Source organism: Eublepharis macularius, chromosome 17 (assembly GCF_028583425.1).
Source record: "Eublepharis macularius isolate TG4126 chromosome 17, MPM_Emac_v1.0, whole genome shotgun sequence".
Taxonomy (NCBI): Eukaryota; Metazoa; Chordata; class Lepidosauria; order Squamata; family Eublepharidae; genus Eublepharis; species Eublepharis macularius.
Genome location: NC_072806.1, coordinates 9718839 through 9734832, shown reverse-complemented (window position 1 = coordinate 9734832; position 15994 = coordinate 9718839). Strand labels below are relative to the sequence as shown.

Here is a 15994-nt window from a genome sequence, read left to right as displayed (position 1 = left end):
TTCCTTACGCCTTCTCTCTCGCCCCCCCTCCCCCCTCCCTCCTCTTTGAATGTGAGCGGTCCAGGATTGTGGCTTTGGAATGCAATTGATCCCAGGCAAAGCATCTGGAGGGACAAGCCTTTCCCAGATTCCTCCCACGGGCCAGCCGTGCAGCTTTGCGGCTGCACCAGTTGGTACAGGCAGAAGGTTATTCTCTCCGGGGCATTGACAGTCAATGTAGCGTGCACTAAAGAGAGATGTTTTCTCTATTATCTGACCGCGTGCCCGGATTGGCTGCTCGACTGTGGGAAACACCGAGAAGCTGGAAACTCACGTAACCGCTAAGCCGCTTGCAGATATAAATAGAGGCATTTGGAGAGCTGTGGAGCATGAGGGTGGCACTCGGGTTAAGCTCAGAGCAGCTGACAGCGAGAGCGGTGCAAGTGCCTAGCCGATTGGGTTAAGGATGGCTCCCGGCAACAGCTGTGTGGGGCACGTGGAAGAGGAGAGATTGCTGGCGAAAGAGAAGAACAAGGTAAGGCAGAGCTTCAGAGAACTGCAGATACAGGCCTCGCTTGAGGACTTGCAGGTGTGAACGGGCCCTGACGCTGTTATGGAATGCGATGCTTTCCAGTGAAGCGGGTGCACATGATCCGCTGCCAGGGATGTATTCATCATTTATTCATTCATTCATTCATTCATTCCTATGGGACCCAAAGTGGCATACATCATTATCCTCTCCTCCATCTTATCCTCACAACAGCCCTGTGAGGTAGGTGAGGCTGAGAGTGTGTGACTGGCCCGAGGTCCCTCCCTGGAGTGAGGATTTGAACCTGGGTCTCCTTGATCCTAGTATAACCACTCTACCATGTTGGGTTTCAAGAAAAATCAAGACATACGTAGATAAATCAAGAGTTCAACAGGCAAGTGTGAACCATGTCTTAAACTGACAGGTATGGAGAATGAAGGTTGCTGTCAGAAAGGGAGCTGGGCTTGGCCCAGTTTGGTGTAGTGGTTAAGAGCGCGGGACTCTAATCTGGAGAACCAGGTTTGATTCCCCACTCCTCCACTTGAAGCCAGCTGGGTGACCTTGGGTCAGTCGCAGCTTCTAGGAGCTCTCTCAGCCCCACCCACCTCACAGGGTGATTGTTGTAGGGATAATAATAACATACTTTGTAAACCGCTCTGAGTGGACGTTAAGTTGTCCTGAAAGGCAGTATATAAATTGAATGTTGTTGTTGTTGTTGTTGTTGGCTTGAATTGAACAAGCTGGTGGGGGTGTGTGTAAGAAAAAGAGGTTAGTTAGCTAGGTGGATGAATGGGAATTCTGTGGACATGGGACACATGAGATTAGTCAGATACAGGTCAAGGATGAGACATTTGTGTTCTCAGAGACTGAATCATGTAGTCAACTGCAAATTCTGCTCTTGTGAAACATTGGGACAAATGATGAGAGAGTGGAGAAATGGGATTTGAGCCACCACAAAATTTGCACTGCACATTATTTCCAGACATAGCTGTGTCACTTCTGCTTATTGACCCTGAATTCTTCTTCTTCCTCCTTGGCAGCTGAGGAAGCCAGTGGTGGAAAAGATGCGCCGTGACCGGATTAATAGCAGCATCGAGCAGCTGAAGGTCTTGCTGGAGAAGGAATTCCAGAGACACCAGCCCAACTCCAAGCTGGAGAAAGCTGACATCTTGGAAGTGGCCGTCAGTTACTTGAAACAGCAGCGGCAAACTCAGGGCCAAGGTGAGAACGAAGAGAAGGCACCTTCAGATATACGGAACTTTTCTTGCACGCTCAGTAGCAAGCAGGCTACTAAAGTCAGTTGCATGCAGACAGAAAGAGGCTGCTGCTGATTTAGGATTTTGGTTCTGGTCAGGTTGATTTTCTGGTATGTTATGTGCATACAAAAATAAAGGATGAGACAATTCTATTCATCCCCAGACCAGGGTGCCAGGATTGGCAGACCTCAGTTTGTCCCATTTGATCTGTAAAATGGGCTCATTAGTGTGGTGAAATGGGAGTAGAGTGTTGGATATAGAGGTCTGGATTGAAGTCACTATTTGGCCCATGAAGTTCATTGGTTATTCTTGGGTCCATCACTCTCTTGTTCAACCTGACAGGGTGGTTGTGACGATAAAGAGTGGGAATGTTACACGGTTCCCTATAGAAGGAGGGTAGGATTGGTATCTAATAAAATGAAAGATGCTCACATTTCTGCATTTTTGCTTGTGTATGAGTATTGCTCTGACTCTGGGGGGGGTTATTGTTTTTTTCTTCTCTCTAGTTTTCAGCCAGAAGAATCCAGAACTCGATTTTAACACCGGATACTTGCGATGCTTGAGGGAAACATTTAATTTCCTCTCCTATTGTGAACCCAAGCGGGAAACACAGACCCGGTTGATTAAGCACTTCTGCAAAGTCCATGTGATCACAGACAACACACGCCCACCTGCTTTGGCCACGTGTTGCCAGTCGGTGCCTCCTCACCGTCTAACCAAGAAACATGCTTCCCACAAGAACCCACCAGCCACAGCTGCCATCTGGAGACCATGGTAGAGACAATTGTTGGACTTCGCTAGTAGCTGTCAAGAAAATACTAGAGGAATCTTTGGTTTTAGGATTCCTCTTTCATAAGTAGGAAACATTTTGATTTCCAGGAGGGGATGGAGGAGGGGAGGGTTGCTTTTCTACAAAGAGAAAGCCCGCTAATGTAATTTCCCTTCACAATGAAGGATCGTGCCTGCATCTTGCAGAATTGAGTAAGTCCACCCTTATGGGTGCCTGTGACAGAGAGCCAGTGTCTTTGTTCCTGCGCAGAACACAAAACAAATCGCAGAATGATTGGAATCAAAAGTTTTGCTTAAAAAAAATGTCTCTGTGGTATCCGAGAGGGACACCATCAAAGGTCCTCAACAGCATCTGTTGGGGAACCAAAAGGTTGACGAGATTTGGCTCTCTGTTCATGTTATCCTTCAGAGAGAAGGGCTATTTTGATCATGTAGTTTGTATTAAAAGTTCTTTAGTCTTTTTTAAAAAAACTCTCTAGTTTCCTAAATATTAGCTACTATCCTGTACTGCTTTTGTAGATGAATTTATGAAAGTTATTATGATAACGAACATGCCGTATGGGACATTTCGATTAGGGTTTGTTGCGTATGTGTGTGCTTCTCTCATTTGAGAGAGACGTCGATGCCTTTTGTAAAGGAAACACATGCTTGTGTATCTTCAATAAGGAGGAAGAACTTGAGGGTATGTAGATAGAGGATGATCACATGTGATGTTGAATATCATTTGGATTTCTTGGATGGAAATGTCAATAAAATGATTTTCATTGATTTTTGTCCATGAATGGCTCAGTGGTAGAGCATCTGCTCGGCATCCAGAAGCTTCCAGGTTCAATCCCAGCATCTCCAGTTAATAATAATAATAATAATGATAATAATGATAAATGATAAATAATAAATAATAATAACTTGATCAAATGTTTTATCTCCAGGTAAATCTGATGTTGCGTACAGAATCACTGCAGCTCAGACTCATTCAGTAGCTTTGGGCTGTTTGGTGTTTCTTCTTGCCCATTTGGGTTGCCAGCTCCAGGTTGTGAAATTCCTGGAGATGAGAGGGATGAAGCCTGGGGAGGGAGCGGTTTGGGAAGTGGGAGGACCTCAGAGGGGTATAATGACATCAGATTCACTCTCCAGAGCAGCCATTTTCTTCAGGGGCAGGCATTGCCTGCCTCTGCAACCCTGGCCTTCCTTGGAAGTCTCCCATCCAATTACTAACCAAGGTCATCCTTGTTTAGCTTCTGAGATCTGACGAGATCAGGCTCACTTGGGCTATCCAAGTCAGGGTAGAGTAATACCTAATAACCTCTAATTTAGAAGGACCCCACTTTTAAAACAGGTGCAAGCCAGAGATGAGGTCTGATCTGGTGTGGGAGCTAGAGAAGTCGGTGGTCAAGATATCATTTCATCCATGAACTCAACAGGTGGCCCTCAGCAAGCCATTTCTTCCCATAGTCTTCTCCTCTGCAATCCAGAGATAAATACTGGCTACCGCATAGGTTTGTCAGAAGGATTACGAGGGATGCTTGGTACATTCCAAAGCTTTCTATAATTCAAGTGCAGTCCAGCAGCTGAGGACATTGGGTCCGTCCAACATATTCTAGTACCACAGACATCCAACTCAGATCCCATCACCTGGGAGCAGGCATAGTTCATAAAGTCCCAGGTTTGATCTCTGGTGTTGCTGGATATTTTGGGTAGCAGGGCTGCAAAAGACCACTTGCCTAAAACTCTGCGGAGTCACAGCTAGAGTCAACAATATAAGTCAGAGTGAGCTGCTGTAGCACAGTGGTTAAGTGATTCGGCTGCGAATCAGCACTCTGCTGGTTCAAATCCCACCACTGCCATGAGCTCAGTAGGTGGCCTTGGGGAAGCCACTTCTCTCAGCCCCAGCTCCCCGGTTGTATTGTGGGGATAATAATAACACTAACTTGTTCACCGCTCTGGGTGGGGCACTAATCAGTCTAGAAGAGCAGTGTATATAAGCTCAGCTATTATTTATTAAGGCTGAGTGGACCCTTGGTCTGATTTGGACCAGGAGCATGGCTCCTATGCTCTTAAAAAAGACTCGTCTACAAATCGACATATTAGTTATCCCAAAGAGAAGGGGGAATCACTTTTATAATCTCAGATCACTGCATATTACAGACCAGATCTGTGAGCACAAGACTACTTCTCAAACTGTCAGGACGGTGTTAATGATCCAACAGAAAAGTCATGGGCCTCTCCCCACCCCAAACGATCTGAAGACCACTTTCCACATCCGAGTTTAAGCCATCTCTTGCCATAATAATAATAATAACAACACCAACAACATTCGATTTATATACCGCCCTTCAGGATGACTTAACACCTACTCAGAGCGGTTTACAAAGTATGTCATTATTATCCCCACAACAAAATACCCTGTGAGGTGGGTGGAGCTGAGAGAGCTCCAGAGAGCCGTGATTAGCTCAAGGTCACGCAGCTGGCTTCAAGTGGAGGAGTGGGGAATCATACCCGGCTCTTCAGATTAGAGTCCCGCACTCTTAACCACTACACCAAAATTCCTCTCCATCAGCTACCATTTTCTACAGTGAGCCAGTGCAAATAGGAGGGCCTCCATTTGTACTGCCTCACGGCAGTGTTGGCTGCTGGCTTGGATTTTAGGTTCATATATTCAGCTCAGGTGTGAAGCTCATTGGGGTGACAATAGGCAGTTCTTTAATTGCCTAAATTACTTTTCAAGGCTGTGATGCAATTTAGGGTCTAATTAGATTGATTTTGTGGCTTGGAGGATTTTGCTGGTTGGAGTTTACAGGCGCCTTTTCTTTATAAATAGCAAATTGTGGGACTGCAATTCAGCTTGGGAAAGGGAGGAAAGGGGGGGGGGGGTTACAAAACTTCCTCCCTGCATCATTATCCTGGTCTAAAGCAATCCCGCCATCCCTGCCCCCCCTGTAGCTGCTTCCCCCCCTTTTACTGGGGGAAACATGCAGGCATTTGCATATTGCTTGCATGTTTTCCCCAGTTAAGACAACCAGCATCTCAAACTGGTGAAAGAATTGGTATCTATGTGAATGGATCCAATCAGACATTTTATCGATATTAAAACAGGATTAAGACATGGGAAAATAAGACGTTAACGATAAGGAAGAAATGGTCGAGATATATAAGATGGGTAAGAGGAGGAGAGACCAAGCAAATTATATTAACGAAACTCCAAAGAGTGTGCTCATGGTTAAAGATATAAAGCAGATGATTCTTATGGTCGTTCCTTGGGGGTGGGGGAAGAAAAGGGGGGAAACAAGCTTGTATCGGATGTATGGATAGCTAAATTTATTCTATGTGTATATGTACATGAAGTATAGATTGTATGTGGAGGCAATATTAATGCATACATCAGTACAATAAAAAAGGGGGGAAATCAAGCTGGTGAAAGAAAAGATTAAATTCCCTTCTGCCCTGTGCTGAGGTCTTCAGCCAAACTGGGGCCTTTTACCACCAATATTTTGCACAGGAAAAATCAGCTGCCAGATCTGATCACAAACATCATCTAGTGAGAGCATTTCATTTAGTGAAGCCCTGAAATCCTGCCCTCAAGTCAGAGTTGACGTATGGCGACCCCTGATGAAGTTTTCATGGCAGAAGACTAACAGAGGTGGCTTAGCATTGGTCTCTGCAACCCTGGTCTTTGTTAGAGGTCTCCCATCCAATTACTAATCCAGGATGACCCTGCTTATCTTCTGATATCCGATGATATCAGACCCTCCTGGGCTATCCAGGTCAGGGGAGGGGTACCAATACCCTCACGTTAAATCAGCACCTCTGCCGTACCTTCCAGCATTTTGATGAAAATAAAGACCCTTTCAGTTTTCATAAGAACAGTCACAGCCTGATCGCGTAATGACTCCACTGTCTCTCCTTTGCAACCCAACCAGGAACCTTGTAGCACTTTTAAAACTAACAAATGTTTAAACGGATGAACATCAGTCATGGCTGGGGAATCTTTGGTGTTCGTTCCAGGAACTGTAATCAAATATTTTCTTGATGACTCCTCATTCAGTTCTTCCACGGTGGGTTCTCCCTTTTGAGGGCCTTTTTTTGAAGAACGATGAATTTTTAGGTCAACATCCTGGGAGACTGAAAAACTTCTCCCTGCTGCTTTCTGGATCTTGCAAATTTTATTTGGATATTTTACACTCCACTTTTCTCCCCAAAAAGGACCCAAAACGGCTTACGACATCATTCTCTTCTCTGCCATTTTATCCTCATAACCAGGGCTTTTTTTCAGGGGGAACGCGGGGGAAAGGAGTTCTGGAACCTCTTGAAAATGGTCACATGGCCGGTGGCCCCGCCCCCTGATCTCCAGACAGAGGGGAATTTAGATTGACCTTTGTGCCAGAGCAATCTAAACGCTCCTCTGTCTGGAGATCAGGGGGCAGAGCCACCAGCCATGTGACCATTTTCTCCGAGGGCAGCCCACTGAGTTCCCCCACCTTTTTTCCCAGAAAAAAAGCTCTGCTCATAACAACCCTATGAGGTATGCTAGGTTGGGAGAGAGAAACTTGTCCAAAGTCCAGCCATGCCATCACTTCCAGCCATGCCATCACTTATCTATCCTTCCACGTCATCATCTGTCAATACTGACCTAGTCTAACACATTCAGTAGAATGGGATATGGGAGAGTCCTGAGATGACAGAATGTACTACTTCAGACTGCAGAAGATGAAGAATGGCTTTTAATACACTCCTTCATTTAAAAAAAATAACCCTCCCTGCTAGTTTTATTTTATGTGATGAGCATTGCCAACTTCTGGCACCACCAGATCCCACCACCGCATTCTGCCACATCTACATTTTTCTCCTGCTTATATGCATGTTTGCATGCCGTCGCAGCTGATTTAGGGCAACCCACAGGGTTTTCAAGACGAGAGACGTTCAGAGGTGGTTTGCCATTGCCTGCCTCTGCATAGCCACTGTGGCCTTCCTTGGTCTTCTCCCATAAGAATACTATTACTGATGAGGGCTGACCCTGCTTAGCTAAGATCAGACGAGATTGGGCTGCCTGGACCATCCATTCATTGAGGCTTCTCCCTATTTTACTGTCACAGTAATCCTGAAAAGTAGGTTGGGCAAAGAGACAGAGTTAAAGACATTTGGGAAGCTTTGTGGCAAAGTAGGGATTCGAATGGCAGATAGATTTGAATACAGGTCTCCTAACACCTAATCAGAAATCCTTCCTAACCACAACACCACAAACGCAGCCGTCCTTTCCCTTTAGAGAATTGATGCCATTAAAATTAACATCTGCATTTGTACTCGATGTGTATAACTAGAGGTAAAAAAGGAAGCATAATTGGCATTAAAATGGTGTTAAAATGACATTAAAGTGCTGTAAACAAAACATATGGAAACAGAACATTTGCCCCCCCCCCACAGACACACACACAGAGCACGTAGAACTAGGGATGCCAACCTTCGGGTGGTGGCTCGAGATCTCCAAGAATTACAAGTGATGGCAGAGATCTGTTCTCCAGCAGAAAATACTTGCCCTGGGCGGTGGGCTCTATGACATTATATCCAACTCAGCTTCCTCTCCTCCCCAAACCCCATCCTTCCCAGGCTCCACCCCCAAAATCTCCAGGAATTTCCCAACCTGGAGCTGGCAACCATACTTGGAACAGGGCCCACATATACCTTAGAATCCAGGAGTACCATGGCAGATATCCAAGAGAGTTAATTGTTCAATAAGTCAATGCAGAAACAGTATATGCTTACAATGAAAAGTTTGCAGGTTTAATATCTTTTATATCAGAACTCCAGTTTTATTAAATCCTTGGCCTATGGTCTTTTTTAAAAAAATAAATAAATAAAGTCTTGACTTTAAACCCCAATGGATGTTCCTTAGCCAGCAAGCGTTTCTTGAGGGAGTCCGAGGTGGGGGTGATGTTTATTATGCTGACCCCACGGCCCAGGGAGACTCTCCAGACAAAGCCGCTATTAACCTCAGAGTGTGGGGCTGGGTTTCTCGGTGTTTCCCACACTTTCTTGCCCATTGACAACACTCAGGGCCATGACAAAGGAAGCGTGCCCTGCGACAGCTCCCATTAGTGACGCTGCACAACTCCCCATTGTGCTCACCGGCAATTCCTGTCCCGATAGACCATCTGGAGTGGTTCACCACTTTCTCAGGGACCACATTGATCGATCCGCATTATCCTGGGCCTTTTCAAAATGCTGGGAACGTTACGCTCTCTGACACCAAAGGGGACTTCTCGCTTCAATGGAAGCCCTCTTCAAAGTCAAGAAATGGAGGGAAAGGTGGCAGCGGGGGCGGGGGGGGATGAGGAAATCCATAATTTGAAATTATAGTCATATTGTTTACATGTAGGCTTCTGCCCTATGAGTGCTTTTTAAGTATTGGAAAAGTGAGACAAGAGAGAGCAATTAGGGAGGGATAGAGGAATATATATATATTTAACTTGAAGGGCATAATAGGGCTGGAACAATTAAGAAGATGTTTCAAATCTCACCTCAGTCACAAACCTACCAGGCCTTAGGCACGTTGTATTTTCAGTCTCCCACAATATTACTAGCCTACTTTATATATTTCTTGTAAGTGTTATGACAGTTAAGTGGGATCTTGGAGACCAACTTCTGAAACCCCTTTGCCATAGCTCAATGGGTGTCTTTCAGGGAAATGTTAAGCAGAGTTACTCCAGTCCAAGTCCATTGATTTCAATGAGCTTAGAGTGGAGTAAGTCTACTTAGGATTTCACTGTCAGTGGCTCTCACTTTCTTTCAACCTGAACTACCTCAAAGGAATGTTTTGTAAGGATAAAGAATGGATTGTAATGTAAGCCACTTTGGTTCCCAGCTGGGAAAAAAGCAGGGTATAATTAGCTAAAATAAATTAACGTGCAGCCCCATCTTTCAACATCACTCCACTAAAGTAGTGATACTGGTTTACTTACAATTTCCTGCCACAGGTTGTCCACTTTCCTGAAGTCCCAGGCCGTTTCCACACTGCTTACCTTCCCTCGGAACGACCCGGAACCTCGTGCAAAAAACGCAGAAGATCGTGTTTTCTCACGCGAGTTTTTTGCGCAATGTTCCGGGTCGTTCTGAGGGAAGGTAAGCAGTGTGGAAAGGGCCCCACTCTCATTTTGCTCTTCTCCCATTACAATAACCATAACTATCAAGACGACTTGATAGAATATCCCCAGGTAAATCTGGTATTTTATATAGAATCACTGCAGCTCGGACTCATTCAGTAGCCTTGGGCTGTTTTTTGTTACATCTTGCCCATTTGGGTTGCCAGCTCCAGGTTGTGAAATTCCTCAAGATGAGAGGGATGAAGCCTGGGGAGGGAGCGGTTTGGGAAGGGAGGGGGACCTCAGAGGGGTATAATGACATCAGCTCCACTCTCCAGAGCAGCCATTTTCTTCAGGGGAATTGATCTCTGCAGTCTGGAGATCAGCTATAATTATGGGAGACTGCCAGGCCCCATCTGGATGTTGGCAACTGTATCCCCCAGGTTAATTGGGGAGGGATTTACGATTGATTCCTAGGACATTTTAATTTATCCTTCATTTTAAAAAAGAGAAAAAAAAATAAGAGAAGGGTGAGGGGGGGGGGACCTGTCATTGTAGGAGAATATACAGTGACCTCAATAAGGTAGACAAATATTCAAATATAAACTTTATACATGGGGAGTGTGTAGGTCACTTGTGACTTATGGCGACCCTGGGTGGGGTTTTCAAGGCAAGAAACTAACAGAGGTGGTTTCCCATTGCCTGGCTCTGCAACTGCATTCTTCTTTGGAGGTCTCCCATCCAATTACTAGCCAAGGCCAACCCTGCTTAGCTTCTGAGATCTGATAAGATCAGGCTTACATGGGCTATCCAGGTTAGGGTTACATCTAAGAGATTTAAGACCACTTTCTCACCCTTGGCAGTGTACAACCTGAATCCAAACTTCCTCTCATCCATAAAGTTCCCTGAGTGACCTTTGGAAAATCACCTTCAGCCTGACCTACCTCACAGGGTTGCTGTGACGATAAAAAGGAGAGCTGCATACGCCTCCATTAGCACCTGGAAGGGTGGGACAAATATATGCTAAACAGCTTTGCACATAATTGCCTTTTCAGGAGACTAGTATTAAGATAAAGTAAAGGCTTCTATTAATGTTTTTTCTTATTCCTCAATCAAATACATAAAAAAGGATGTTCTACCAACAAAAATTCAAGTCTGCTAATGAGTCAAGGAGCACTTGGGTTAATAGATCGAGTGAATAAATCAAATCAAACATTGCAGCCTAATTTTAAGGTTGTATCAACCAGAGGGTGCACATCATCTACTTCTGCGGAACTCATTTTGTTTTGAAGCTTGGAGCATTTGCCATAAATAGCCTAGTGCCTCTGAGCATACACAGAGCAAATTTCCTCTGGCAGACAGCATTCACAGGCAACTCTTCTGACCCTGGGGTTCAAAGGTAGGCCTTTCTACTCAGAGACTTGGAAGTCTCTTGAAAGTCTGCACCTCTCTGTGAGTGTGTTTGTGGGTGTGTTTTTAAGGAATTAACTTCCACCAGATGTTAAAGAATGGTTAGCTGTACGAAAGGGGAGGGAAGGTGGGAGAGAACTTGGAAATCTGTAACACTTCTCCCCCTCTCCCCGTTCCCGGGTTGCTGTTTGGGGCACGATGCCTGGTTCACCATTCAGCTCAGTTGGTGTGAGCTCACAAATCTCCCTTTCCCACACGTCGGCCCCATTCATGGTGTTAAACTATCGACAAAAGACGTGTGCCTCAGAGCAGTGATGCCTCTTGCACCATCTGGACAGCACTTTGCGGAAAGAAAGGAGAAGGCTTTGGCAAGGGGGGGGCTGTCCTTGAGAGTCCCGGGGGGGGCGCGTTTTTGTGGGTGGCGCTCAGTCCTTACCGAAACCCACTCATTTCATACTTCTTCTGGACTGTACATCGGATCAACGTTGCCTTTCCTAGAGGAGGAAATGTCCCACAACAGGGTCTTTCTCTCCCCGCCCCCATCCCATCTTGTCCAACTTAACCTGTAGCTTACAATGAAAAAAGAAGAACTGCTTTCTTAAATGCCAGATGCAAACCAGTCATTTATAACACACTTCAGCTGAGGTTAGAGCACACAAGCTTTTGCTTCACACAGAACCCTTCCTCAGACTCCTGGATCTTGAACAGTGTATGCAGTTAGAAGCGCGCAAGCTTCTTGACGGCACAGAACTCCTTGCACCAAACAGACACACTGAAATCGGGGATAGCAATAAGCAGGCCTTTGAACTGGGAGTTTAAAGAGCCAGCGTGGTGGTGGGGCTAAACCTAGGAAAACCATATTCAAAAGTCTCCCAACACTGCCCTGGGCCTCCGTTTTTGCATAACCTACATCACTGGGATGTTGTGAAGATAAGAGAGGGGAATAAGTACAAAACCCAGAGAGGGATGATAATAAATACAATAATCAAAACTTTCTGGATCAACAGCACTTGGGAGGTCAAAGTATACAAGCTTCGGAGTGACACAGAAGCCTCAAATGACCTCAAAACTTAACAGTGTAATTCTAAAAAGAATTACACTTTTTCATGTCCTTCGAAATCAACGGGCTTAGATGGGTATAACTCTGTTTAGGACTGAACTGCTTAGGACTGAACTACTTACATGCCTGAACCTTGGCATTGCTGTACTATATAGAGCTAGCCAGGCAATAATTCTGTTATATTCTTCATTATGTTCTTACTTTCCGTTCCCTAAATGTTATGTTTGCTATCAGGTAGCATCAGGGAAATCAGGTCCTGCGTGATGCTATGCAGTCACATACACATGTGTATGTAACCGCCCTATCGGCTCACAGTTTATGAAAATTGGTCAAAAGACCTTGATAAAGATTAATATTAGATATTTAAAAAACTGTTTTCCCTATACAAAAGACTTTCCAGTCAATATCTCAGTTGTCCCCTCAACTTTTAGAATTTTTTTAGATATATGTGCTAACGTTTGTAGCCTACTGTTTGTATTTTACTATGTTATTGGTTTTTAATGTCTGTATTTCATTTTAATATTGTATTATGGATTTTAATGTTTGCATTTTTTATGTATGTTGTAAACCGCCTTGAGCACCAGACATGGTGGAGAGATGGTATATAAGCTGAATGAATGAACGAACAAACGAACAAAGGTCTTGGGTAGATCTCTATTTTACTGAGCGGGAACTGAGGTTACATACATTTTCGCAACATATGCATGGTGTGAAAAACTGAAAAAAGATTTAAAATTAGGATACATCTTAAAACCCACCTTTAGGTTTTGAGAAAGGCTGTCCCCTCCTTCCCAGTCCTCTTATCTCTATCTGCACAGCTATCATTACCATTACTATTTTTAATACTTCCTTTGAATGGGTGCTGGGCGCTGGATAGGAATACATATCCTTCTAAGCCTATTGACTGCAATGGAGCTGAAGAACGTAATTCTGCTTAGGACTGTACTGTATGGAAGTTTTTTAAAAAAATCAACATACATCTTCCCCCAAAAGCAAGCATTTAAATGTTTAATGAGGGGGAAAAAACCGATAGCAGCATTTTTATATTTTGATCCGTCAAAACAATGTGTGTGAACAGGAGACTTAAACTTCAGATGGGTTCCCCCCCTCTACGTACAATCGACAAACACCCCCCAAAGAACATATGTTTTTCCTTTTAAATTTTGATTGCTATCCCTTGAAAATTGACCCACACTGTATTCATTTAAGCACACTTTAATGTCGATGAAAAGGTCTTAGTCCTTCTAATTCTGTTTTCTTCACACCCTTTTAGGGGAACCCTTTGGAGGTAGGCAAGTTGGAAGGGGAGGGGACGAAAGATGCCCCCCCACCCATCCTGAGAGTTGGTCTACGAGATGGTGTTTATTCCAGAGCCTGAGAAAAAGACAGCATATTGAGTTGTTGACGCTCCCAACGCTATGCCTCTGAGCCAGATGATAATGGGAGACTGAGGTTTCCCACGTTTCTGTCCCATCCTTCTTGAAGCTGGTCTTTATTGTGACCCACGCTCCCCACTCCACCTGCTCCTTGGGGAGCAGGGTATTATCCCAAGGCGATTCACAGTCAATTTACTATGCTGTAATAGATGCCTCCCCTATTGTTCCCCAGCAATGCCTGGATTGGCCAGAGAGTGTGGGAAAACGAGAGACTCTCCGGCCCCATACATTTGTATGCATCTCTCGGGTATAAATAGAGGCTGGGGGCTTTGCCCTTTCTACACAACACCACTGAAGCCAAACAGTCGTTTGCGCGCCTGGTGATATCATGGCACCCACCACCGACACTCTCTCGCTGGAAATCCTAGCCTCCAAAGAGAAAAATAGAGTAAGCATCTCTTATGACATGGTTCCAAATGTTCAGATTCAGGCACAAGAGATTACATGGATAACAAGGACTGGTTGCTAATCTTTTGTCTCTTTCTTTCTCTGTGTCACCTTATAGCTACGGAAACCTATGGTGGAAAAACTGCGCCGTGACCGCATCAACAGCAGCATCGAGCAACTGAAACTGCTGTTGGAGAAGGAATTCCAGAAACATCAGCCCAACTCCAAGCTTGAGAAAGCAGATGTTCTAGAGATGACCGTCAGCTACCTGAAATACAGCCAAAGTGAGTACCGTTTCCACCATGGAGCACTACTCGTATCTTTTATACCAGTGTAACTGATGTGGCTTCCCCCAGCAAAGAATCTTGGGAACTGTAGTTGGGTGAAGGCACTGAGAATTCTTTTAGAGGCTCAATCACCAAATCTGTTTCCTAAGGGAGAAAGGAATGACCATCAGTCACATTTTAATTTGTAATTTGTTTGTATTGTATTGTATATACATTATAGTTTCGACACGAAAAGTATACAGTATTTGTATGTACAATGTACATCATTTCTATTAAATGTATAATCTGTTAACTCATAAAGAACATTCTAAAATGCATACTTTTTATGGGGGGCGGGTTTACAAGGAAACAGAACATGGTTACAATGTTCTGTTTCCTTGTTACAGATTCGGTTTGCTCAAGCAGGAAGCAAAATTGAAATGATGGGCAAAATAGCAGAGATGAAAAATACTGTCAATATACCCTTTTGCTCATACTGGCTACTAGCTGAAGATCTCAATCCTGCACAGAACTATCCAGATATCTAAACCTTGTTTTTATTTTTCGTATTTTTCACAGAAATGGCATTGTCTCCTGAAACCATGACCCAGGATTATAGCAAAGGTTATTCCTCCTGCTTGAAGGAAACGCTTCAATTCCTGGCTGTTCATTCGGCAAACACTGAAACCCAGATCAAACTCTTAAACCACTTCCAGAAGCCCTGGGCAGCAGCTGCCAAAGAGGTGCCCCCTCCTTCCGCCTCTTTTCCCGTTCAACAGGTGACCCCTAAAAAAGTAGCACCGAAGCCAACCTGCAAATTGTGGAGGCCTTGGTAGAAGAGGAGGACTTTTGGAGGGGAGGGAAGGGCTTGGATTAAGAGATCCCGGAGGAGTTAGAAATTTGCTGTACAACTGGCTGTTGCTCCTCTAATGAGTAGGGAAGAATATGTCCTCCTTAAAATATTCTGACACATTGTGGTCAGGTAACTTCTTTGTTCAGAAAGATTTGAGTTCTCTCGCCTATGAAGAGGGAAAGACATTCTAAAAGAATGAGTAAAAAGTTATCCTTGTATAAGGAAAATTCTAGAAAGCCATTCTAAAAGAATATTGAACGGTTTTAACCTTGTTGAGGTTTTTCCCCACTATATGTATTTCTTAGAGAGTGGAAAAGGCATATTGTGTTATTGTGTCTGTGTATTGGGAGGTGCATTTTGCAAACAAGTAACTTCTAAGAAGTTTAGGCTGAGGTTTCCAAAAGGGTTCCTGTCCGTTGGACATCTGTTTTGCTAGTACAGCAGATGAGCGGAGTTGATTTCCCTCTCCTCTAAGTTGTGGCTGGGGTGAAATATTACAGAAAAAATACTCAGGACTTAGTATTTACATAGCACATCGGAATATTAAAGAATTTTGTATATATTGGGTTGGATCCAAAGGTGTTTTTCCATTCATGGAACGCTTTCTTCCACAAGCAGAAGGTACCCCTTTGGATCCTGCCAAAAATCTCAAGTCCTTACAGCCCTGTAAAGCAGATCTGTATTCTTATGCCCATATTGCAGATGCCAGGACTGAGGCTAAACCAGAGCCTTTTGACTACAGCCATGTAGTCAGTTCATGGCAGAAGCAAGATTCATACTGGGAGCTTTTCTGATATGTAGCTCAGTCTTGTAGCGACTAATCTGTCCCAGTTCTGTACACTGATTTAAGAGAAATGCCTTCTACAGACTAATTTAATAGCCATCCCCTCTTAATATGGAATCCTGGGAAATGTAGTCCTAAGAGAAAGGCTAGGGAACTAACAAAGTGTCCTCAG

The 15994-nt window shown here is 44.3% G+C and overlaps 1 protein-coding gene across 1 annotated transcript; it reads left to right on the top strand.

Moving 5' to 3' along the window:
- The first annotated feature begins 445 nt into the window (after positions 1–445).
- On the top strand, positions 446–15788 carry LOC129344867 (hairy/enhancer-of-split related with YRPW motif protein-like). Its single transcript, XM_055001777.1, has 7 exons — positions 446–514; positions 1549–1729; positions 2271–2538; positions 13830–13920; positions 14038–14212; positions 14765–14964; positions 15741–15788. The coding sequence occupies exons 1-7, from the start codon at positions 446–448 to the stop codon at positions 15786–15788; spliced, it is 1032 nt and encodes a 343-aa protein (XP_054857752.1).
- The last annotated feature ends 206 nt before the right edge of the window (positions 15789–15994 follow it).